Below are 25,431 nucleotides of genomic sequence, written 5' to 3'. Positions count from 1 at the left end.
CTGCACGCTCGTATGTGCTGTGGGTGGTGACCCACAGCTATACGAGCGTCCAGGAGGACGCTCCATTTTTATGGAGGACGGCCCTCATTCAGAGCGAGCGCTCTGCTCAGAGCGTCCGGCTCTGAATGAGGGCCTTAGTTTTATGTTTGATTTGACATTTGATTTTGCCTTTTGTAAATCTCCAAATGCGAAATTGAATGAAAATTGTATGAAAATCGAATGTCAAATTACACTAAAATAAAAATCGAATATTAGTATACCCTAAGTCTCCTTCAATGGATCAATGAGAGCCGGTAAATGAATGTAGCCGTCCTGCACACTGTGCCGTATAATAGGACTGGCAAATGCAGTTGGTTTTAGTAGTGTAAAGCCTCTTAGATCTGGCTGCTGTCTGCATGGAGTTCCGATAATCAATTGACACAGGCAAGATTGCACCGTTCAAAAAGTCCCACCTACTAACGCATTTTGTCACAGAAGTTGCTTAACTTAATAATTATCACCTTCTGCTTTCTACAATTATTAATTACATTTAGCCTGAGGCCTGTGATTTGGTAGTATATTATGTTTACATTTTATGCTAGGCTTTTACTTTTAGACTATTAGTTCTTGTTTAATGAAAACAATTTATAGGATAGTATAGTTTATTACACTGCCATCCTGTCTGCCACTGCAGTTCCACTATTTCTAGACAATGGCATCATGAGGTGGTGCAGAAGGGGGGTGGGGGGCGGGGGTAGGCCATACCCGGGTGTCATCTTCAGAGGGGGTTGCACCAAAATGATGGCTCCTCTGCAGTGAAAAGAGCCAAGTGCTGCAGTGTGACAGTGTCCTGTAGCACCCAACTCTTGTCATAAAAGAGGAGCCTACAGCCCAGTCTCAGGGGGCAGCCTGGCATCTCCGGCGATTATTATTATTATCCTTTATTTATATGCCGCCAAAAGGGTTCCGCAGCACCTTACACAGTACATAGACAAATAAGCACACAAGAAAACAAAAATTATCAGTACAAACAATACAGGACAGATACATGATTTATACATTGCTGCATAATACTTAGATAAACAGCATGGTGTCTGTAACCAAGGGTTGGGTGCTGTTGTAAATTAGAGTATAATTAAGTGAAGGATAAGCACATGAGGGAAGAGGGCCCTGCTCGTGAGAGCTTACATTCTAAAGGGGCAGATAAACATGGGTGACACAGATGGGCTGGGTACAAGTGTCACAGTAATCTAACATCTATGGAAAGGTTAGTCTAAACTTAAGAGGAAAAAAAAAACAATGAGTACAACAAACTTGCACCAAGCCTCATGATTTGGGGGCCACAGTCAAGGACCATTTGAGAGGTAATCTTGCTGCGTGGTTTGGTAAGGTATAGTTGGAGTGGATAAGCAGATTGCATGGGGAGATCAGGAGGGATGCGGGCAGCATTGGAGATCCAGGTACAGGCACAATCCATAGGCATGATGGAAGTGAGGTGGTAGATAAAAGCAGTCCGTAATAGCAGGAATTGGTGATCGTTTCAATTCTCCTTGTGTTCTCCTCCTGTTTAACTCCTGAATAACTCCAGCTTTAACTTAAATGTTCTATTGACGCTTTAAACTATGCACTTCAAACCTAGGCACTGATGTTATAGCAGCCCCGGCTATGGAAGCCTAATAGTGACAAATAAGTATGACTCAAACCAGGTGTCCACACTGATTCCACCCCCACCCCTAACACCCTCCTCACACAACAAAGGGTCAGCAGTAAAATAAACATATGGTGAGAGGACAATATACAAACATAGATACAGAGTAATTTCCTGCCTTGATACAGATTTAAAAATAATATGACATACTGTTTAATCAGTATGTTTGGAGCAGTAGTTAATTACCGAGCAGATTTAAAACGCTATGCAAATAACATCCAAGCAGCAGTATGATAGGTGCAGTAGTTAATTACCTGTGGATGAGAAGAAATGAAAAATCACATCACAGTTCCTTCCAGGCCCTAGTATAGTAAGTAATAACTCCTGAATAACTCCAGCTTTAACTTAAATGTTCTATTGACACTTTAAACTATGGACTTCAAACCTAGGCACTGATGTTGTAGCAGCCCAAGCGATGTTAGTTTTCTGGATCCCGGCATCACCGAAGTGAAATTATTGGGATTCCTGTGAGGCCACACCCCCTTCACTTTAGACCATGCGCCTTTTCAGACGCAGTGACAGTCAGAATGCGCACTGTGTGTCACCAGACCCCGTGATGCCTCTGTTCCTAGATGTGCTATATTATTTTAAACTGCTATATTCTTGTGCTGCTTCTCTGTGGCTTACTTTAGCCAACCAGGTTGCTTCAGCTTTTAGATAATATTAGTGAAAACAATATTGTAAGCTGTGAGGAGGTCAACATTGACTGGAAATGACTGGACTGAATGTTATTGATGTTAATAACACTTTGGGAACCAAAATCAGGTCCAAAGTACATGATAGCGGCTGTTTTGTTTTATCAATTTTTAAAGAAATCCAAACCAAAACACGTGAAGGTGGTTTTGCCAAAACCAAATAACGATGATGATTTAGAACCAAAACTAAAACACAGGGGTCTGCGCACATCTCTCTATGTTATATATTTTACTGAAAATATGAATTTGAAAGTAGTGATCCATTTACAATAAATAATTATCAGTGGTTGATTTGGCGGTGGTTACTGTGCTACTGTGTGCCTAGTGTATATCTTCTTACTGTTTGGTATTATTTTTTTCTTATTTATTCTTTACTTCTTAAAAGTAACTTTCCCATACTGTGCCTTTCATCTTGAAGGAGACTCAAACTTTCAATTATCCTAAAGGACCAAAACTCTACACATGGCTCAGCCAGGGTGTGTTTGTACATGTCAATCACTACAGCTACCATTTAGCAATTAAGGCAGCATGCTGGTTTATTAAACTAAAATGTGATGTCTGTTTTTTTTCTTTATAAAATGTTGTCATTATAACTTCATGGAACTATAATTTTCAAAAGAAAATAAGCAAGTAGCAGCGGTCACAGCTAGGACCAATTACAGAGCTTTTAGTGATATTTGGGATCTTAAGAATGGAGGTTTTATTCTACACATTTGCAATAATATATTTTCTTTCGCAAGTCCTTTTGTTTCATACAAGTACAATGATTTTCAGCCTGTACTATGGGAACTTAATTGTTTGGCTTCAAAGCATTTAATTCACTGTACAGGTTATACTTTCTGTCAGACCCATCTGTTATTCCTGTTATTACTTAGGGTGCTGTGACAGGAACATAGGGCCTGATTCAGAGCTGAACGCTCTGACCAGAGCGCTCGCTCTGAATCAGGGCCGTCCCAGCTAAATTTGGAGCGGCCTCCTGGCTGCTCGCATAGCTGTGGGTGACCACCCACAGCTTATGCGAGCGGCCAAAAAGATGGGCTTGCGACGAGATCCTGCGGTAGGGTCTCCCTTCCGCAAGCCCAGGAGTGATTTTGGCTCTATCAGAGCCCAAATCACTCCCACTGACATCATTACTGATGTCAGTGGGGCCGGACTCAGACGGTAGGCGTTCCCATGGCAGTAACGCCCCCGGCACTCCCACCAAAGGGGGCGTGCTGTCAATCAACATCGACAGCACGCCCCCTTTGGTGCGAGACCCGGAGCGACGGAGAACCCGTCGCTGTCCGGGTCTCATGCATTCGCACGACGGAGCTCCCACAGTCGTGCGCATGCGCAGTGGGGCAACATCGACCCGTTTGCGAGCATCCTTTGCTCGCGAACGGGTCTGAATGACCCCCAAAGTCTGTAACTAAACAATGGATTTGTCAGAGATATATGGTACATCTACAGATAAAGAACATTTATTTTTTCTTATGTGCCTATGACTAGGGTCAGTGTACCTATTGAGCCCACTCTTCACCTCCATACACAATTATATAACAAGTTACAAAGTGGTTGGGTCTAGAATTTAAAAGCCACCTCGATCAACACCTTAAAGGAATTACTGCTGTATCATTTGCGTAAAACAGTTCATGATACAAAAAATACAAAGACACTAAAATACACTAAGGGGTAAATTTACTAAAGTGAGAGTTTTTAGAAGTGAGTTTTAGAAGAGATGTTGCCCATAGCAACCAATCAGATTCTACTTAACATTTAACTAGCTCCTTCTAGAAGATAATAGCTAGAATCTGATTGGTTGCTATGGGCAACATCTTTTCTAAAACTCACTTATAAAAACTCTCACTTTAATAAATTTACCCTTAAGCATCTCTAAATCATACAGCGCAAGACGCCCGATGTGACTGAGGTGCTCCGAGGAGAGTAGAAGTTTATTTTGCATCCTTGTCGCAACACAGACGCAGGAAAATGCTGCTCACAAAGTAATAGAGATGCCGGGCTGTGACTTTATCCACACAGGAACTGGTTATACACATGTACAAACCTGATACAGGGATTTACGGAACTCTGATGTCCACGTAAATCTCTGATGATTAAAGATCTGGGCATGGGCAGGAGTCACACTACGCATGGTCCTGCGATGCCGCTCGCTTGCCCCAAAAGCTGCAGCATGATTGACATGGTGATGGGGAGCATTCTAGACAATGGGGACATACCAGTCCTGTGTTCTGGTTTTATAGAAGCCAGTGGCTGCATTTGTCGACGCAGGGCCTGATTCAGACCGGGCTGATTGAGACCCGGATGCTATTAAAAGGGGCCGGCTATTTAAATCATGTGCTCACACTGCATCGCGTAAAGCCGCCCACTAAGTAATAGCGAGCGGCCGCACTATGCACTCGCACCTGTATAAAGACGCACCTTTGCCACTCGCAACACACATCATCTCCGGCAGTTGTAGGATTAATCGGGAACATCGAGAGCCATGCTTGTAGTAGCCTTTTCTACCACAACATTGCGAACAGTTCTGGCTAAAATACAACCCAGTCACGTGTGTGATGACGCTACTTTGCTAATTATGCACACCCATTAAACACCGTTATGACGGTCAGACACGCCTGCATTTGCACAACCACACCCCCGTTTTCAAGCACCTTCCCCTGTTACCACCCACAAATGGCACTATCTGTCACTCAAAATAGCGGCCCGACTGTGGGCTACGGGCGAGCACTTTCCCATCGCAATGACTGGTTCGCGCACACGCATTGCGACTCATACGCATGCGCAGATTGCGAAAAATCGCTCAATGCAAGTGAGCGTAGTGTCCAGGTCTGAATCAGGCCCACAGCTTCTTTGGCCCCGGTAATGATTTTGCTGGACATCCTGAGAAACCTGAGGGTTACACAGATGTCCGATGGTTATGCACAGGGCCGGCTCCAGGGGTCGGAGCACCCTGTGTCCGCTCTTAAGAGGGCGCTCTTATATCGTGAAAATGGGGGCATAGCCTAATTACCGTAGGCCACACCCCCTATGTGATGCTATTTGGACGCGTGCCTGCATGGCACACCTCCAAATAACGTCAGGCTGGGTGGAGCCTCACTAGCTGGGCTTCCCCCAGCCCTCTCCCATCACTGAATGGATTATCGCATGCACGCAGCATCCATTCAGACTCCGGCAATGTTTTTTTTACTCATGGGCTGGCTGCTGGCACTGACAGGCATGCTGTATGTGGTGGGGTGCGGCACGCCGGCACATAGTCACACATACACACAGCCTGCGCTGTCAGTGCCAGCAGCCAGCCTGAGCCCATGGTGATGTAATGAGCGCATTCACTTACCGTCTCTCCTCCGCACGGACGCCCTCGTCGCCTCGTCCAGGCCTCCGCGTCCTGAACCAATTGCTGTTGGTGCTCACGGTGAACCCCACACACTCGTCCGGTCTGGTGGCCGGCCGACCGCCCGTGCTGTGAAGCATCAGCAGCCAGTGCCCACTGTTGAATCCATGGTCCACCACGTCATCCACACAGCCGCCACCGTCTGCCGAAATCGGAGAGTGCACGGGCAGGGATGGCGTGTGATGTCACACCCAGCCTGCCCAGCTCAATCTAGAGGGACTGTCAGCGCTCTGCGGCTGGTGGTGGTGTTATAGATAGGGCAAAAGCGCAGCAGTGGGGGTGGGTGGGCTGGGCAGAGCCTGACATGACAGTGACGAGCCAGCCAGTGATAATGGCTACTGAAAAATCGACGTGCCTACTGTGAGTGTTGCCCTTGTGCAGCCAGGTGGAACATGCCTGGAGCCGGCCCTGGTTATGCAGTTGACCCATGCTGCGTCTTTGGACAGATCACGGAAGCTGGCAGTAGGTTTCTATTTTCTTAGGATGCCTCTTGCGGCTCTTGCATATTATAGCAGAGCTGCTGCTTACAAAGACGCAGTGACTGTGCTATACTGTACATCTCTGAATCAGGCCCAAAGTCATAGATGAAGCAGAATTGCTGTGGCCGCTCACATCAGAGCCCATTTTACACAGATACCGACTCAGTGGCACCTTGATGTACAATGGTCGCACACCCCAGTGGTCAGTGTACACTAGCCATGCAGTTCTGCATCTTCCACTTGTTCTATTTATGCAAATAAGATGCACATTTTGAGCAAAAAAAAGATAATTGGCGTGTCCAAGTTCCACAGAACCTGGCACGCCCGAGAGGGGCTATTTGGCAAGACTGAAGCCACGGTATAAATTGACACATCTGTATATGCTTCTAGACTATACTCATAAGCAAATCATTTTTATCACTACTTGCTACTGAAGGGGCATAACTGTTCAGTATGGGGGTGCAGAGAGCCGGTCCAGGCCCTGTTAATTTTTGGGGGGTGTGGCCTAATCATGGGAGTTGTGGCCACACCCCCTTAGGAAACTCAAAAAAATAATAATTGTGCACTGAACTGGGGAGCGCTGTGAGACCCTCAGCCAGGGGCAAATCCAGGCAGAGAAGACCTCTGCTTCTGCTCAGCGGCAGCAACCTCCCTAACCCCACTGCAGCCAGGGCTAGGGAGAGCGGCTGCTGACAGGTAAGAGGGAGGGTGGTGGCAGTGGACCCAGGCCCCCCCGGTCCCTCCAACAAGCTCGGGCCTGGGTAATTAGTACCTGCCCCCACCCCTCTCTGCGCCCCTGTGTTGTGGGTGTCAACGGAATTGCAAGTTCTGCCTAGTATTGCGTAGCATAAATGCGCCTCTTTTCAGACATGTCTTTTGCACCAAAAGCTGGTGGAACAATGGCAAGTTTAAAACCAAGTGTAATAAATAGGTGCATTTCAGTCTCAGATCTTTGTTCAACTCTGAATATATGCATTTAAACCTGTATATGCCATGTGGAAGTAATTATGGGTGACTTATGTTCAACTTTACATAGGCCCCGATATTTTCCCCTTTTGGGTCTCATGAAACCTGTTTTGTATATTTTGCAGAAAAAAACAAGGAAACAACCCGGGCAACTTGCTCGACAGCTTTCATTCTGCATTCAGAGAGGAAAAACAAGCCCGAGAAGGCAAATGAAAAGGTTTGTCCTTTCCTAACTTCTAAAAAAGACTTATGTTTATACGTCAAGGGAAGAATACTATTTAATTTGTGTTTTTTATTCCATTTTCGTTAATTAAAAAAAAAGAAGGTCTGCAGCATAATTACGATTATGTCTTTACAAAAAAATAATGTGAAATCACTGAATGTTGTATCTGATTTAATTGTCTGGAAAACACAGTTGAATCGCAAAAATATTATTTTGCATTACGCTAAAAAAAATAAAAAAATTATATTCTACATAATAACCATAATGAAAACATTTATTTTAATATGATAAGCTCTTACTAAGTTAAATTAAGGATGACACAATAGTAAGACTTTACATTTTATAATAGGCTTGACATGTTGGTCTGTGTTCTTCATTTAACTTTTATATATATATCGGATTCAATCACCATGACATGAAGATATCAAGTGAAGAGGACTGTACTGCCAAAGGCAACAAGCCGGTCGCCTCCACACCAGTTCCTGGATCACCATGGTAAGGCATTATCATTGTATGAACTATATTGCTCTTTGGTTATATTTGCATATATATTAATGCTAAATATGATGCCTTCCAATAAATTGCTGCCAACTACCAGACTCTCCTCCTAGTTTTACATCTTCTCCATTATCCAATTTTGCTGCCCTCTTCTTCTATCTGTCCGCATATTGCTGTTTGGCTGTGGCAGTCTGCCTCTTACTAATGATAGGAGGCTCATTAATGATGATCACCTAGCAGTCTTCACACAAAAGGCTGCACCGCTCAGTGTGTTTCCCTCTGTAGCCACAGCGGTCATCATTAGTATTGAGACTTACCTTGCTGGTAACAAAAGATCCATCAGCAACAGGCATCTTATCTGTGGGCCTGATTCAGCGTGCGCAAATCGGCCACTACGAGCGCAGTGACTAAGCAGACCCATCGCAGTGTGATTAACAGGAAGTGCCATTTGTGGGTGGTGACAAGGGGGTGGTTGGCGAAATGCAGGCGTGCCAGGGCTTTAAACGCCATTGCATGGGCGTGCATAAATTATCCACTGTGATGCCATATGCAGCTTGAGGACTCACATCGTGTGATGAAGCTAGCAATTCCTGAGTAAGGTCAGAGCTTGTGCAAGTGTGCTTGAGGCTTCGATGGTACTCAATTGTACCAATGGTTTTGCAGTCTTGCTAAACATTACGGATGTGTGTACGGTAAAGTGGGCACCCTTATATTATGCTGAGATGGCAATGCATCGTAGAGGATTAGCATACTATCAACCCTCAACCATACACCAGTACTTTCCCATAGAAGTATACAGGATCCCCTCATTTACTACAAGATACAGCCCAAGCGCTGAGGGGTTGATATTTACTGAACAGATTCAATGTGGTTGTGTGGGGTAGTCAGTCCCACTCAATAAAAAGTACATGAAAGATAAAGCAACCACAGATTCTGTTAGTATAATTAAAAATCACTCAAACCAGTAGCAACAATGTATATAATAAATGAATTATATTGTTATTAAGACAAAGCAGCCAATGCTTATAAATTCAATAAGAGCAATAAAACACACATGTAAATAATGAAATTGCATGTAAATAATGGTTCCTAAAATGTATGAATATAGAGTCCCGGACTTTTGAACAACATTTGGTGAAACCCTCTGAAGAATTCCTCCATACACAAATATATTTTTTTAACTGATGTTGATTAGTTCATCATCCGGTATAAAAGTTACAAAGTAATAAATGGGTGTCGATATTACCTTCCGTATAGTTGGATCAGACCCAGATCTGGGTATATGACCACAATGTGGATGATGGTTACCGTGGCTGAAGATGGCAGACCTCCCGATCTCGACCCAGCTGACGATGGAGATGCAGAGGGGAGTGGGTGGTCGCTCTAGTGCTCCAGGTCCGGCACAGGAGGGGCAAAACAATGTACTCCGTGCTCTATGAGTGAATGGGTCGTCTGACCAAGATGCACGTGCTCTACCCGGCCAGCGGGGAGACTTGGGAAGAATTGAATGACGCCGCTCTGAGGCTCCGTGTCAGGGGGAAAGGAACAGGGGGCTCTGCGTCCCGGATGGGTATGGAGGATATTCCAGTGCAAGCTGATAGAATGGCTTGAAGCTTGCCAGGCACGGTGTGTAGACGTGCAGAGAGAGCCAGTGATGAGACTCCAGGAATCAAAAACCGGGTAGATGTAGCACCTCCCCTCATTTACTAACAGTTGGATTGGAAATCACCTTAAAATCCAACTTTAAAACCCCCAAACAATAGACCTGCCTGAGGTAGTCACATTTTGGGAGAAACATGTACAGATCACTATAATCTTTGCATGCTTCTTAGGGGTTTAAAGTATTGAAATACTGTGGATAAAAAAATAATAATAATTAAAAAAACAGCATGGGCTCCCCTCCCTAAATCCATAACCAGCCCTGGACGTTTTAACCTGGTATTGTCCTGGAAAATTGAGGGAAAAAATGACGCGGGAGTCCCCTTATTTTCCATTTACCAGCACCAGGCTGAACCAGCCGGGGCTGTAATTCCGTATTATGCAGCCCCAAAATCCTCAGAAAGTGGGGTCCCTCATAAAAATGGGGTTCCCCCTCTGGAGCAATAACCAGCCCTAGGATGAAAGCCCAAGGCTCTTCCCTGCATCCCTGGTAGTGGTGGATGCAGGGGTAATGGATTAATTAATGTAATAATATTGTTTTTCACAGTGGAACCACAGGGTAGCAACCAGCCTGCCCTTTGGCACTTGTTAAAAAAAATATTAAAAAAATATAAATAAAAACACAGTACTCACACTGCGAATATTGTTCATTTTTATTACACAATCATTCACTAATTCACTTATTCACCCACCCACATTCATACTATATACTTACCTACATCCTGAAGGAGGTCAGTCCTCTTCTTCAGTAGTATTCCAAGGTCTTGATAAAAAAAACAATTGTGAGCCTACGGACAGGCAGCGGGCAGTACCCATGGCCAGCCATAAGATCATTTGCCGGTCAGCTGAATTCACTATAAAGGAGCAGGCATTACCATGGTAGCAGTCGTTCTCAGCCAATCAGCGGCCACTGCCATCAGCCAATCAGCGACCAGTTTCCATGTTGTGACAATCAAATAGTACTGTTTGGCTTTCTCAATAAAATGGTAACAAGTTCGGTTTTATGAAGCAGGTTTTCACATCACAATTTTCCAGCATCATTTTGACAAGAACCTTAAATCACTATTTTGTGCTGTTGTTAAACTCTGCTTCTTCTCTTTCTGTCTGTGGCCTATTACTTGCCTCCATTTCCCTCCAAACCCCATGATAGGAAGCCCTCTCTTCATTTACACAATAACTACAGTGGACATTCCAACATATTCTCGTAAAATACTCAGTACTGTAATGAATATTTGGATGACTGATTGGCTGCAGTTTGTTCTATCCCTGCCCACTTCAAAAATGGGGACACATGTATGATCGGGAAATTAAGACTGCTTAAAAAAAAGTATTCTGGTTCTAGTTACATTTCATAGTTTTTTTTCCCTCTTTAACTGAATAAAGTCTTTATTCCTTGAAAAGATCGGAGATTGAAAACTCTCACTGATAAGCACTTATCCAGGGAGAACATATCTCAGCGGTGTACTCCGCAGTTCTCAATGGTAGCACTAACTTTTCAAAATAAGTAACTTAGTAAAATCTAGTCGTTTTAAGAGACCTTGCTTATGATTCTTGTCAGAGAAGCATTTATTATCCCAGCTGCACAGTACATTTTTATGATGTCTCAGTGGGGCCAGTTTTCACTCAAACATAAATTTAGCTACAATATTCACAGGCATATTAAATTTAAATGCAAATCCAACTTTATTATCGGAAGTATCATAAACTTGCTTGAGCAGTTTCCAAATTAACAAAAATAAATACAGTGTATAGACCTGGTTTACACAATTGTTGTTAACTTTTGAGTATATTTTGCTTAAAGTGCTGGGACAAATCTCCGTAACATACAATAAGACATGCTTAAAAGAGCATCATTTAGCATAAAGTTATAGAGTAGGCTTCCACTTGTAGATCAATAAAATGTTATTTAATATATTTCCTACAAATTTAAGTCAATTGAAATCAGTGACAGAAATACAACTGTTGGTTGAAGAGGATCATTGGCCTCGGGTCCTTCCTCATATGATTATGCCTTTGAAATTTCACCACGTGCCTGCTGATGGCAACACCACCCCTGACCCAACAGAATTCCCTATCTGCTCACATTCCTATTCCTCTTCAAAATGTCCTACCCATTGCAACCAACACAACGCAATCTTATTCTCACCTTTACAGTTTTCTACCAGTCCTTTTCCTACACACTCCAGAAGGCTCATGCAATAAACTCACATTCAATCAAAACCTACAATGTCCCCCTTGCCATTACTGAAAACTGTCTCTCCCACTTTGACACTTCTTCCCCTGCTGTTCTCTTCAATGGAAGTGTCTATTTCCCAGATGCTACTTAACCAACAAGCTGGTGGAGCATCCTACTGTCCCATGGAAGCCTACCCAAGAATCTTTCCTATCCTGGTACTCCTTTGAAGACCATACCATGCATCTCTTCTCTCACCTCTATCTGTGCATATTTTATATTCATGGATTGTAACATTGCCATAGATAGCCTTATCGGCACTGCTGCCTCTAAACTCATCACACTTATTTAGTGAACTATAAGCCCATAAATTACACCCAGCCAACCAACACCCATCAGCTCTTTGTCCCTTTCATCCTTCTTCTCTGCCCACCCCCACCATACATCAAGAAATCTCCTCTCACCAGATCAATCACCCCAGACCCTCAAATTCCTCCAAACTCCTAGCCAGCCTCATTTCCTTATCTCCTGTTAATGAGGACGGTAGATTCACACTTATCTCTTTCTCTTTCCCCTCAACTTACTGTATCTCCTGAACTTTTACCCTCCCAACTCCTCAGCTTCAGCTACCTCCATTGTAGTAACAGTCCATATAAACTTCAGGAGGTTGCTGGAAACTCATGACAGATGTACACATTAGCGCAGGGAAGGCAGACAGAATGGAAAGACAGAGCACACAAGAGAACATGGAGTGCAACCACAGCACCTGCTCCAATAGTTTAGAGACAATCATGCACCAATATTTTGGGCTCAAACCCTACAAACTATGGAACTTTATTTTATTGCATTTTCTGCATGGATTTAAAAGTCCATCTACACTGTCTCTCTTCTGAACATTGTGGTTAATAAGCCTTGAAAGACAGGACAAGGTGTATAATAATATAGTTGGAGAGCTGCACTGACATTGTGAATTGGTGTCGGACAGTATACTACTATGTTTGTGCATATGGACTTTTGTGCAATAGTATACTTGTATATAAGTAACCATTGGGTATTCTTTTGTGACTTTTTTTTTGCATCTTTGTTATACAAGAAAATATACATTTCCGAGCAAGGTCCTGTACCTCAGACACCTTTACACAAACCTCTAAAAAGTGCTAGAGTTGTCAGACATTATAAGAATATATAGGATTTAAAGGACAACATTATTATGATTGTATGGGTTTTTTCTTAAACTACTTTATTTTTTTTCTACATGATATTTACCAGGTAGATTTTTGGTAGTAAAAATTATGTAACTGGGGCAACTGATTAGAGTAACACAAATGTTTAAGGTTCACAATCACTAATTAAGGGTATATGTACTTACAGCACCTTGGGCAACATTAACTACATATGACATAGACCACTAGTGGTGGCATGATAGATGGTTACATGTGATGTTTGAGATTTACTTGGTGAATCCAATCTTGACATAAACAGTGCTATAGTACCATGAGTACAATGAGGGAAACTAGAAAATCTTGTCCTCAATACAACTTAGTTAGAAGACAAACCACTGTTCAAAACCTTAGGGGCAGATTCAATTAGTCAATGGGCTTACAGCAGGATTGAAGCTCCAAGCTTGGAGCTATTCAATTACAAACTCCTTTCCTTGTGCAGTCAACCCGAGTTTAACGTGTGCAAACCCTTAGATTACGGGTTAGCTGTCTGACACTATGGAATTACCCCACGTTGTAAACCCTACAGGGTGCATTTCTGCAGATTTTTTCCTCACAGCTCCTAAGACTGCTGGGAAAAATCTGTGTTAAGTGCACCCTCTGGGGCTTACTGCACTAGGTAGTGGTAATAATTGAATAGCTCAGGGCAGAGCTTAGCCCCACGGCTATTTGAATCTGCCCTTTTTATGTGCTAATTCCCTAGGAATTGTCTCTGTTGATGTATTGTGCAATGGTATAATTTCCTGGTATCGTGTAGCGTAATCCATTACCACTAAACAGAACCTCAATAAAGGGTAATCCGACAAACAGACTTCTATAATGTGGCCTGGGAGCATGGTACTCACGCCAGGATGTACAGTATTAAAATAATACATCTTTATGAACCCTGGATGTCCTGCAGTTATGTGATCCAGGTCTAACACCATTCTTCTTGGTTTGGAACTATCCATTGTTCCAGAATATCTTCTCCTGTCTTGGACACTTGGTACATCAAATACTGCCACGTGAGGGTCTGACAACCTACTATCAGGTTCAACTGAGTTTCCATCAACCACTTTTACATTCTCTCTAACCTGTTCTGGAGCAAAGATCTATTTGTTTGCCTTCTACAGTAATTATACACATTTGTTTATCTGGCTCAGCCTGTTGGTATGCATACTGTAGGTTCAGAGGTAAGTGGACAATTACCAGTAATATGGCCTAAGCCACCATATCTAAAATATCTGATCATATTTTTATCAAGTCTTTTACAAGGCGGGAAACTTTCTGTTTTAGGGTCCCCGTGGCACACCCACTTGCCCAGAACTGCAGACAGTGACCATAGATATCAGTCTATAGCAACCATTTCCACAATCTGTGGTCCTGTTAGAGTCTCTGGCTGCTATTCTGCACATAACTGGTATGCTGATAGCTAAAAGTTGCCAACTCCTGAGCTAGTGATTCTACAGTAACTTAGATAATACTGTACAATGATTGAGGTCAATAATATTTGCTCTGTAATACATGAGTGGTGTGAAGTTTTAAACAGCTGTGAAAGATATCCTTTGTGAACTTTTGGCATCACTAGCCAGTAAAGATGTGGATAGTTTTCACTACAGGTGCCATACTGGTGCATATCTTGTCTATACTAGATTTCAACAAACAAAACTGTAGGTTTTTCTATGTTACAACATTTTTTTACTCACTATCTACTACTTACCTACTTTGGTAGTAAAAATTATGTAACTGGGGTGTCTTTCAACAAATTTCCCTCAAACATTACACAGAACTAGCGGGCATACATGCATTCCCCAGCCCCTCCCATGCTCCAGGACTGCTGCAGAATTTACTTACTTCATAATAAACAATTGTGGGACAGGTGAACAGATTTATTTTAGTGAAAAAAAATGAAATACATAGTAATTTAAATAATTTTAGTATATTTTTTTAAAGACGTCCATTAGTTTATTGCCATTTAACTTTCCATAGTAACCCTTAACTTAATCTAAATTGAAATAACAACACTGACACCATACTGTAGCTTCGGGAAAAAAGGTCACGATTTTTTTAATCGACCAAATTTGGCCAAGAAGGCACTTGAAAGTTTAAGCTGAAGCCGAACACTCTACACAAATGGTGGACAACTAAGATGCCCACACTAGACACAACTTGCACCGTGAAGACTCACCTCCCCCTCACCTCCTCCTCACAGTCCAAGAGCTTCCACAAAGAAGCACCCAGGGAAAACCACCTAGGCAGGACACATTTGCGACTAATAAAATGGTAAGTGCCCCACAATGACTTTTTGCGTCACAATTGGTTGCTGAGTTGCAGCACCTTCCCACCACAGCCAGGTTCCACCGAACCCTGGCCCGCCACCCATGACCAGCCATTTCAATCCAGAAATGACAAAAGATCTTAATAAACAAACCTCAACCTAAATTATTCAAATGAACTCCATCAGGTCTATAATACCAGGTACTGAAAGGCTTCAACCATAGATGCCTAATGACCAAACCACCAACCGACAACACAAAATGAGAAACCACTACATTAATCTATTCCTAGCTTTTTCTAAAGGTTCGTGGTCTGTTGACCGTCTCCAAAAGAAAACACAACCCAGAAAAAATTGGAATAGATTGTGCTACTGTGACTAGACAATAATAACAAGTGCTTGATTGATAATTAATAACACTTTAGCCTCTCTGAATCAAAAACAGACAACATTTATTAAACATACAATATAAATTGAAAAGATAAAAATAGATAAAATGTATCTCTTAAATAAGAGTATAATTCAATACAGGCTGCTGAGCTGTTGGACACTGATCACAGTGTTTAACCACTTCGACGCATTTCGCTCCTCTCTAGGAGCTTTTTCAAGATGAGAGGAGAGGAGCGAAATGCGTCGAAGGGGATCAAGCACTTGTTATTATTGTCTAGTCACAGTAGCGCAATCTATTCCAATTTTTTCTGGGTTGTGTTTTCTTTTTGTGTCAGAATAGCAACTGACATTTAGATTTGCAGCACTGTGTATTAAGTTATATACATTTCCTAATTTATTTACATTGGTTCTTTAGCGCCGGGATTACTGGGGCCGTCCTTTGATTGACCCCAGGTAATAGACGTCTCCAAAAGAAAACTACAAAAGAAGAAAAGAAAATGTCCAATGTGGTTCACTGAGCAATATCATCATTAAAACATAACTTATCCAAGAAGGGGTCTCCCCCCTGAAACCCCAGGCTTAGTCTGAAGCCCGGGGCTCTTCTTCGCACCCCTGGAGCATTGGGTACGGGGGTAATAAAGTGTAAAATCAAATAAAACTATTGTATTTTACAGTGGAACTACAGGTGTCAGCATGCCTGCACTTTGGCACTTCTGGAACTACAAGTGCCAGCAGGCAGCCAGCACCCATGCCCCACTGTAAAAGAAATAGTTAAATAAAGACAAAACACACACACCATGCCTAGTAAAACTTTATTTCATACACTACCCATTCACACATACCTGTACTTACCTGCTTCCTGATGTGTCTGTCCCCATCTGAAGTAGAATCCGTGTGCCTGGCCCTGCAAAAAATAATCTATACTCACCTAAATCCTGGTGCTGCTCTCTGTAGCATCCAGGGTCTTGGTAAAACAAGTAAATGAGTCACCCGAACCAGACCGGACAGATGTAAGTATATGCTGTTGCATATAGTTTCACCTCGCGAAATTACAGCTTACCGAAGTCAGCTGTAATATCTCACTGGTCGCGAGCCAATCAGTGGCCGCTTTACATGAAAAGCAGCTGCTCATTGGCTGGGACCCACGTGGGTCTCCGGGCTGTGGCATTACAGCCAAACCGTTTTGGGTCTGGTGCTGTTTTTTCCCCCCTATATTTAAAACCAGGACTGGCCCTGCAGACTGGTGCTGGTTCCAAAATTACGGTGGAACCCTACTCATTTTGTTCCCTGTAATATTTAGAAGCAGGACCGGGGCTGGTTAGCCTTTCTTTTGGGGGGGACCTCACGTCATTTTATTTATAGCGCTTAACCCGTTTTTTACAAGACTAACGAACAAGCAGCCAGCACATACTGTATCTCACTGATATGTGCAGGCTGCTAGCTCGGGAGAGATTTGCAGAGAGAAAACACTGCAATCTTAGGTGAGTAATCTCTTCTTCACTTGCAACTCGGAGGAGATATCTCGATCTGCTTCACCATCGGCCAACTCACTTTCAGCTAAACTCACTTTGCGAGATGAAAAACGGGAAAATCATCCGAGATTCGGCGATAGAAATCGAGATTAAAAAAACTAAACTTGACCATTATCTATTATTAGTAAATTTACCCCTAGAAGTCCAAACTGCCTATTAATAACTACTGTATGCTGAGAACACACTCCTCAAACTTAAGGTGGGTACACACCTAGCAGATACATCTGCAGATCGAGTGATCTGCAGATATATCTGTAGTTGATGGTCGTTTGTATACACTGAACGACATCATCTACCAGGCAGCCGAGGGTCCCACTGGCCGGGGGAGCGGGTCGGGGGCGGGTCTGCCCCCCTCCATGCGGCTGCATGTGTACGGGCGGTCTGCAGACTGCCCGTACACATTTGCCGATGGACAGATATGTCTGCGGATATACCTGTCCATCGGCTGTGCAGCACAGCCAATGCGATAGGTCTATGAGCTATGTCGTTCACAGACATATCGCTGGGACACGCTGGTCCACAGGCACCAGATATATTGGCCGATATGTCAGTGTGTACCCAGCTTTAGGGGTAGATGTATTAAACCTTGGAGAGAGATAAGTGGAAAACGTTTTTGAACTGCCATTTTACAGGCTGTATTTGACAAAAAGCTGAGTGGTTGGTACTCTCTCCAGTTTTTCTCTCCAAGATCTGATAAATCTCCCCCCTATAACTTACATCAACACAACTGCCCAGCAACATGGATCTAATATTCATTCAATAATCCAATAGACCAAGGTGTCTTTTTATCATTAAATATTTACAAGATATTATTTGAAAACCACCATTTTCAGGGGGCACCCGCAAATATTAAATATCCCCCAGATGTGCTGATATCTCTGATACCTTCTGGGGTCCCTTCATGGGGCTGCTGTACATCAGGAATGTGAAGGTAACACCATCCTATAGTAGCCTATGGGCTACATTTTCCCAAGAGGGGAAGCAGTGCGATAACATCACACTATCACACTGCTTCCAGCTCATGTGCTTGAAAATATTAATTTGCAAATTTCGGCCAAAAATATTTATAGTATCACATAAACAAGTCTTTATCCTTAAGATTAAGTAGCTCTCATTTATTTTAAAAGTTAAAAAATAAAATAATTACTATGTAACAGCAGAACAGCAAAAGTCACCAAGGTCTATTACGGTAGAGGGTACCTCATCCCGTGTATCCATTTATCAGCATGTCCCACACTAGCATGATTTCATAAGCACTTGATCTACTGTATATATTATTCGCTACTTAGAATGTAGACTGCTCTTGAATACATTATTATTATTACTATTCCACACAGGCATATTGTGGCAGTATACGTTGCTTCATTTTTACCAGGTGTCCACATAACACCATTCCTATACAGTACTTTACAACATTTAAATGCAAAACTCGCTGAAACTGAAGACCCGATTAATCAGCCATAATGCCCCTAATCAGCCATAATGCCCCTAATCAGCCATAATGCCCAGTAATCAGCCATAATGCCCCCTAATCAGCCATAATGCCCCTAATCAGCCATAATGCCCCTAATCAGGTATAGATCTCCCCCAAAATTGTGGGTATCATGTTGTTTACATCACAGAAATCTTGACTGTCCAATAGAAAATGGTGGCTCCATTTATTGAGAGATAAAAATGCTAATTTAGTGACCTACCAATGCTATGCGATACTCTCCTGGCTATTACTTCCCTTCTGTTACATATAGATCATCTAACCATCTAGTTCTGAGGGTGCATACAGAGAATGCTTCCTTCATATCTCTTATGTGCATTAGTTTATATTGTAAACCCCTGATTATAATGAGTATATAAGTACAGTATACACAGATACGTATCTATACATTTTAGCGCCTGGGTCAAGAAGAAAATTTGACCAGCCCCAAGCCCTAAATTTTAAACAAATCAATCTAAAATATAAAATCTTTGCACCACCCCCCTATTCCCCTTCAAAATTGTGCTAATGGCAGCTGCATATATCAAATAGCCCTAAGTTATGAGTATATATAAATATGAGGAAAGCTCCTTCGCTGACTCCTTTCTCAATGCAACAGGTAACTGAGCCGATGGTTCCTAAGGTCTGACGGAGCTCAGCAGAAGGCCTGACCTCTGACATGCATACTGTCATTTCCTCCATGCAGTTCCTAGTGTAAGGATGCACCTCTGAGACTCCCACATACTGTATATACCAGCCTTGCAGAGCCCACAAGGTACCACAACTACACTATATCACTTTCGTTACATTAGAGGGGCATAGTGCTACTATCCTCCAGTGTTTTTACCACTCTGACGCCCAGTGCACTACAACTCCCAGCGATACTCTAATGCTCCAGGCAGCATCGACACTACTATTGGTACACCTGTAATATCCCTGTGTCATATGCTACTTACTGTTCTACCTGGGTCAATACATCCAAGACCTGGTTAAGCTGTACCATGTGCGGGCTTACTGCCACCAGCACCAAACTACTGCTCTACAGCATTTACACCTTATACACTCCGGCCAAGTGTATTTACTGTTATCTAGTGTCACTATTTACTGTACAAAACCTTAATTCCACCCAGTGTCATTACGCAGCACATCTGTGCTATTGCTACTCTGCTAATTGGTTATGAGACAAGCATCCTCAAAGGAATGGGTATGAAGTCCCGTCGGGTGAATAGCCACCAGTTCATATCCCGACACCGGCAGCCCAAAGGGAAAAGATCCCGACAGGGCAGGTAAGTACCCTATCCCTACCCCTCTCCCCCCCTAACCCTTCCTAAGTGGTGCCTATCCCTAACCGCCCCCCTAGTACCTAACCTTAACCTCCACCCAGGGGTGCCTAACCCTAACCCCCCTCACCGCAGCCTGAACATAACTCCCGGTCGGGGTGCCTATCTCTCCCCCCTTGGGGTGCCCAACCCTAACCCCCAAAACCTAACCCTAAGCCCACTACGCTCCCTAAAGCTAACCACCCCCCAGTGGCTAGCGCTAAGGACACCTCAGACCTCGTTTGGTCCAGCGTCCTTCTGCATTCTGGCGTCGGGATCAACATAGGTGACGGTATTTCGACGCCTATCTTAAATCCCTTGTCGGGATTCGGGTGTCGGTATTGAGTACCCACCCTCAAGTTGATAGGTTCTGGTCCCCATACAATGACACTACCAACAATTCTGAATATTATATAATAATAATAATCAAACATCTTAATCCAAAGTACAGTACATATAGTTACTTTGCTTGAGGTGTATGATTTAACCCAATAAAAAGGCTTTGCCTCTGATCTCACAGCTTATCAGATACTGTAAGACTTGCTCGTTCTCACTGCTCAGCACATGATTCAAAATAAACACTTGTAATCCCTGCTCCAGCGGCTATGTATCTCTGCAGGCATCGTCTATTAAGGACTGCCCTAAAACAGTCATCCAGTGGGGTTTAATCTAACCCTGCACTGCCACATCAGTGTTTAATAAACTGCCCCGAGGTGCAATGTTCCGCAGATGATATATCAATCATCGTTCTGATTACTGCTGCAAAGCAAAATATCTAAGATTGATAAGAGTGACTAAATGAGGGCCCTTACATTGCAAAATGCCAAGCGGAAATTAAAACTTTGGTCCTCTATGTGAGATGGAGGTTTTCTCTAGCTTGTCATTCTGTTGCTGGCTTATGAAGAACAATTCCTGTTACAACAGCATAACAGCCAAAGCTTACATAAAAAAAATACATCTACTTCTAGAGATCTTTGTGGCGAGGATTCGCAGTAAGGAATTATTCTCTTTCAAAGAATCCTGTCCTATTAAATTAGAGCATCTTATAAATATGTTGTATTCAAGAAATACGGTATTGCACTCGTGCAGGATGGCGGTTTTGGTGCTAACTGGAGCCTGCATAATTTACATTGCATCGTAATTGCTTTCTGCTCTGTTTAATAACACAACTCACATAGCCAGCTGTTTACTGGCACATAAACATATATTTACTCCATCAGGTGCTCAGCCTGTAGGCTGTTTAAGCATCACTGATGCAGGTGGAACAAAAACAGGTTCTCATATTATTTACAGGCAAATATAAATGCAATCAACCATCAACTCATAAATCTACATCCATACGTATAGTTGGTTTGCTGCTTGTTTACCTGAAGTAGATAGTACAGTGACACAGTTATACAAACACACACACACATATATATATATACACAGAACTACCTTCTCATGCACTACATATAAATACCGTACTTATACAGCAATAAACCAAAGAGGTACCCAGCTCCTCCAGACAGATCCCATCAGACCAAATAACAAATTCTCTGAAAATGTCTAAAATGTGCTCAAAGGTAGTATATACTGTATGTATGTATATATATATATATATATATATATATATATATATATATTAGTAACGCCGGCACTCCACAATATAGGTAATACTCGCCTGGGTTGCCTCCAGTGGTTATCAAACCAAGCATATACAAAGAAAAACAGCGGCACTCAGAGGCCTTGAAATAAATGCGACTCACGACTCCAAAGGATCGGCGTTCACGCAGATCCTTTGGAGTCGTGAGTCTGATTTATTTCAAGTCCTTTGAGTGCCGCTGTTTTTCTTTGTATATATATATATATATATATATATATATATATATTAGGGGTGAGCGGGTTCGGATTTCTGAAATCCGAACCCCCCCGAGCCCCCCCGATCCGAGTCCGATCCGAGTCAGGCTCGACTTTTCCCGCCTGACTCGGATTCTGAAATCGAGGCAAAACGTCATCTTCCCACCTTCCGAGTCTCGCGGGTTTTGGATCCTATATAAGGTACCCACGTCGGCGCCATTTTCTCACTCGGATGTGGACAGTGAAGAGGGAGGGTGGGAGTTAGGGCTGTGTAGTGTAGTGTAGTGCTGCTGTTGTCCACTACTTCAAAGTCCATAGGGGCTGGCTGTGTTGTGCTGTGCTGCTGTTGTTAATAGGGGCTGTGTCCACTACTTCAAAGTCCATAGGGGCTGGCTGGACTGTGTTGTGCAGTCAGTTCTCCATAGGGGCTGTGTCCACTCCAAAGTCCTGTGCAGTGGCCCATTCCTAAAGAGGTGCTGTAGTGTTGTCCAGGGGGTGCTCTGTCCATCAGGGGTGCTCCCCCCAAGTGCTAAAAAAATAATATATTTTCTGTGTTTGTGAATTGTGTGCGCAGTAGCCGCACGTGCATCAACAAAGTAGTGCCAAGCGTGCGCCTGTGTCATAAGTAAAGGGCCGGCTGGCTTGACCGTTAAGGGTGCTGTAACCCCCGAAAGTACACTCCAGTCCAAACCAAAAAAAAAATTATTTTCTGTGTTTGTGAATTGTGTGCGCAGTAGCCGCACGTGCATCAACAAAGTAGTGCCAAGCGTGCGCCTGTGTCATAAGTAAAGGGCCGGCTGGCTTGACCGTTAAGGGTGCTGTAACCCCCGAAAGTACACTCCAGTCCAAACCAAAAAAAAAATTATTTTCTGTGTTTGTGAATTGTGTGCGCAGTAGCCGCACGTGCATCAACAAAGTAGTGCCAAGCGTGCGCCTGTGTCATAAGTAAAGGGCCGGCTGGCTTGACCGTTAAGGGTGCTGTAACCCCCGAAAGTACACTCCAGTCCAAACCAAAAAAAAAATTATTTTCTGTGTTTGTGAATTGTGTGCGCAGTAGCCGCACGTGCATCAACAAAGTAGTGCCAAGCGTGCGCCTGTGTCATAAGTAAAGGGCCGGCTGGCTTGACCGTTAAAGGGTGCTGTAACCCCCAAAGTACACTCCAGTCCAAACCAAAAAAAAAATTATTTTCTGTGTTTGTGAATTGTGTGCGCAGTAGCCGCACGTGCATCAACAAAGTAGTGCCAAGCGTGCGCCTGTGTCATAAGTAAAGGGCCGGCTGGCTTGACCGTTAAGGGTGCTGTAACCCCCGAAAGTACACTCCAGTCCAAACCAAAAAAAAAATTATTTTCTGTGTTTGTGAATTGTGTGCGCAGTAGCCGCACGTGCATCAACAAAGTAGTGCCAAGCGTGCGCCTGTGTCATAAGTAAAGGGCCGGCTGGCTTGACCGTTAAAGGGTGCTGTAACCCCCAAAGTACACTCCAGTCCAAACCAAAAAAAAAATTATTTTCTGTGTTTGTGAATTGTGTGCGCAGTAGCCGCATGTGCATCAACAAAGTAGTGCCAAGCGTGCGCCTGTGTCATAAGTAAAGGGCCAGCTGGCTTGACCGTTAAAGGGTGCTGTAACCCCCAAAGTACACTCCAGTCCAAACCAAAAAAAAATTTATTTTCTGTGTTTGTGAATTGTGTGCGCAGTAGCCGCACGTGCATCAACAAAGTAGTGCCAAGCGTGCGCCTGTGTCAAGTAAAGGGCCGGCTGGCTTGACCGTTAAAGGGTGCTGTAACCCCCGAAAGTACACTCCAGTCCAAACCAAAAAAAAAATTATTTTCTGTGTTTGTGAATTGTGTGCGCAGTAGCCGCACGTGCATCAACAAAGTAGTGCCAAGCGTGCGCCTGTGTCATAAGTAAAGGGCCGGCTGGCTTGACCGTTAAAGGGTTCTGTAACCCCCAAAGTACACTCCAAACCAAAAAAATATATATTTTCTGTGTTTGTGACTTGTGTGCACTGTGGCTGCACGTGCATCAACAAAGGAGCAGCGCCAAGCATGCGCCTGTGTCCCATAAGTAAAGAGCCGGCTGGCTCATTTCTTAAAGGGTGGTGTAACCCACAAAGTGCACTACTCTCCAGCAAAAATAAAAAAATATTTTCTGTGTTTGTGTGCGCTTTAGCCGCACGTATATATATCAATATAACATAAATGGAGGACCAAACTTTCTCTGATAAAAATAAAATAGGGAAAGATCAAGAACCACTTCCTACTAGTGCTGTTGCTGCTGCTGGGAGTTGTTCATCATCCCAGAGAGGAAGTAGGAACATCACTACTTTTACTAAACAATTGACCCTCCAACAGTCCCTAGCGATGAGGATGAAGTACGACAGCAGTCATCCTGAAGCAAAACGTATAACTGAGGCCTTGACTGCTATGTTGGTGTTAGACGTGCGTCCGGTATCCGACATTAGTGCAGTGGGATTTAGACAATTGATGGAGGTAGTGTGTCCTCGGTTCCAAATCCCGTCTAGATTCCACCTGCATCCTCAAAGCAGCAGCGACAAGCGTGCGTCTGTCTGTTAAAGGGTGGTGACACCCTCAAAGTGTGCTACACAAACAATTAAAATATTGTTCTTTTTTTTTCTGTCTTTGTGAAATGTGTGGGATGTAGCCGCACCTGCATCCTTAAAGCAGCAGCGACAAGCGTGCGTCTGTCTATTAAAGGGTGGTGACACCCTCAAAGTGTGCTACACAAACAATTAAAATATTGTTCTTTTTTTTCTGTCTTTGTGAATTGTGTGGGCTGTAGCCGCACTTGCATCCTCAAAGCAGCAGCGACAAGCGTGCGTCTGTCTGTTAAAGGGTGGTGTAACTCACGAAGTGCTCCAAAAAATAAAAAACTATTTTTTAAATGTGTTTGTGACTTGTGTGCGATGTAGCCGCACTTGCATCCTCAAAGCAGCAGCGACAAGCGTGCGTCTGTCTGTTAAAGGGTGGTGACACCCTCAAAGTGTGCTACACAAACAATAAAAATATTCTTCTTTTTTCTGTCTTTGTGAATTGTGTGGGCTGTAGCCGCACCTGCATCCTTAAAGCAGCAGCGACAAGCGTGCGTCTGTCTGTTAAAGGGTGGTGACACCCTCAAAGTGTGCTACACAAACAATTAAAATATTGTTCTTTTTTCTGTCTTTGTGAATTGTGTGGGCTGTAGCCGCACCTGCATCCTTAAAGCAGCTGCGACAAGCGTGCGTCTGTCTGTTAAAGGGTGGTGACACCCTCAAAGTGTGCTACACAAACAATTAAAATATTGTTCTTTTTTTTTCGGTCTTTGTGAAATGTGTGGGCTGTAGCCGCACCTGCATCCTTAAAGCAGCAGCGACAAGCGTACGTCTGTCTGTTAAAGGGTGGTGACACCCTCAAAGTGTGCTACACAAACAATTAAAATATTGTTCTTTTTTCTGTCTTTGTGAATTGTGTGGGCTGTAGCCGCACCTGCATCCTTAAAGCAGCTGCGACAAGCGTGCGTCTGTCTGTTAAAGGGTGGTGACACCCTCAAAGTGTGCTACACAAACAATTAAAATATTGTTCTTTTTTTTCGGTCTTTGTGAAATGTGTGGGCTGTAGCCGCACCTGCATCCTTAAAGC

The 25,431-nt window shown here is 43.3% G+C and overlaps 1 protein-coding gene across 2 annotated transcripts in view; it reads left to right on the top strand.

Moving 5' to 3' along the window:
- TCERG1L (transcription elongation regulator 1 like) overlaps positions 1 to 25,431 on the top strand; it is a 325,549-nt gene that overhangs the window by 247,384 nt on the left and 52,734 nt on the right. For both annotated transcript variants that reach the window (XM_088476871.1, XM_088476870.1), the window contains exons 7-8: positions 7,344 to 7,435; positions 7,863 to 7,936. In XM_088476871.1, the coding sequence (XP_088332997.1) occupies positions 7,344 to 7,435; positions 7,863 to 7,936 (166 nt within the window). The remainder of the gene's footprint in view (positions 1 to 7,343; positions 7,436 to 7,862; positions 7,937 to 25,431) is intronic.

The sequence above is a fragment of the Taudactylus pleione genome, unplaced genomic scaffold (genome assembly GCF_031769625.1).
Source record: "Taudactylus pleione unplaced genomic scaffold, aTauple2 ptg000198l, whole genome shotgun sequence".
In the NCBI taxonomy this organism is placed as follows: domain Eukaryota; kingdom Metazoa; phylum Chordata; class Amphibia; order Anura; family Myobatrachidae; genus Taudactylus; species Taudactylus pleione.
This window is presented reverse-complemented; position numbering and strand designations above follow the sequence as displayed.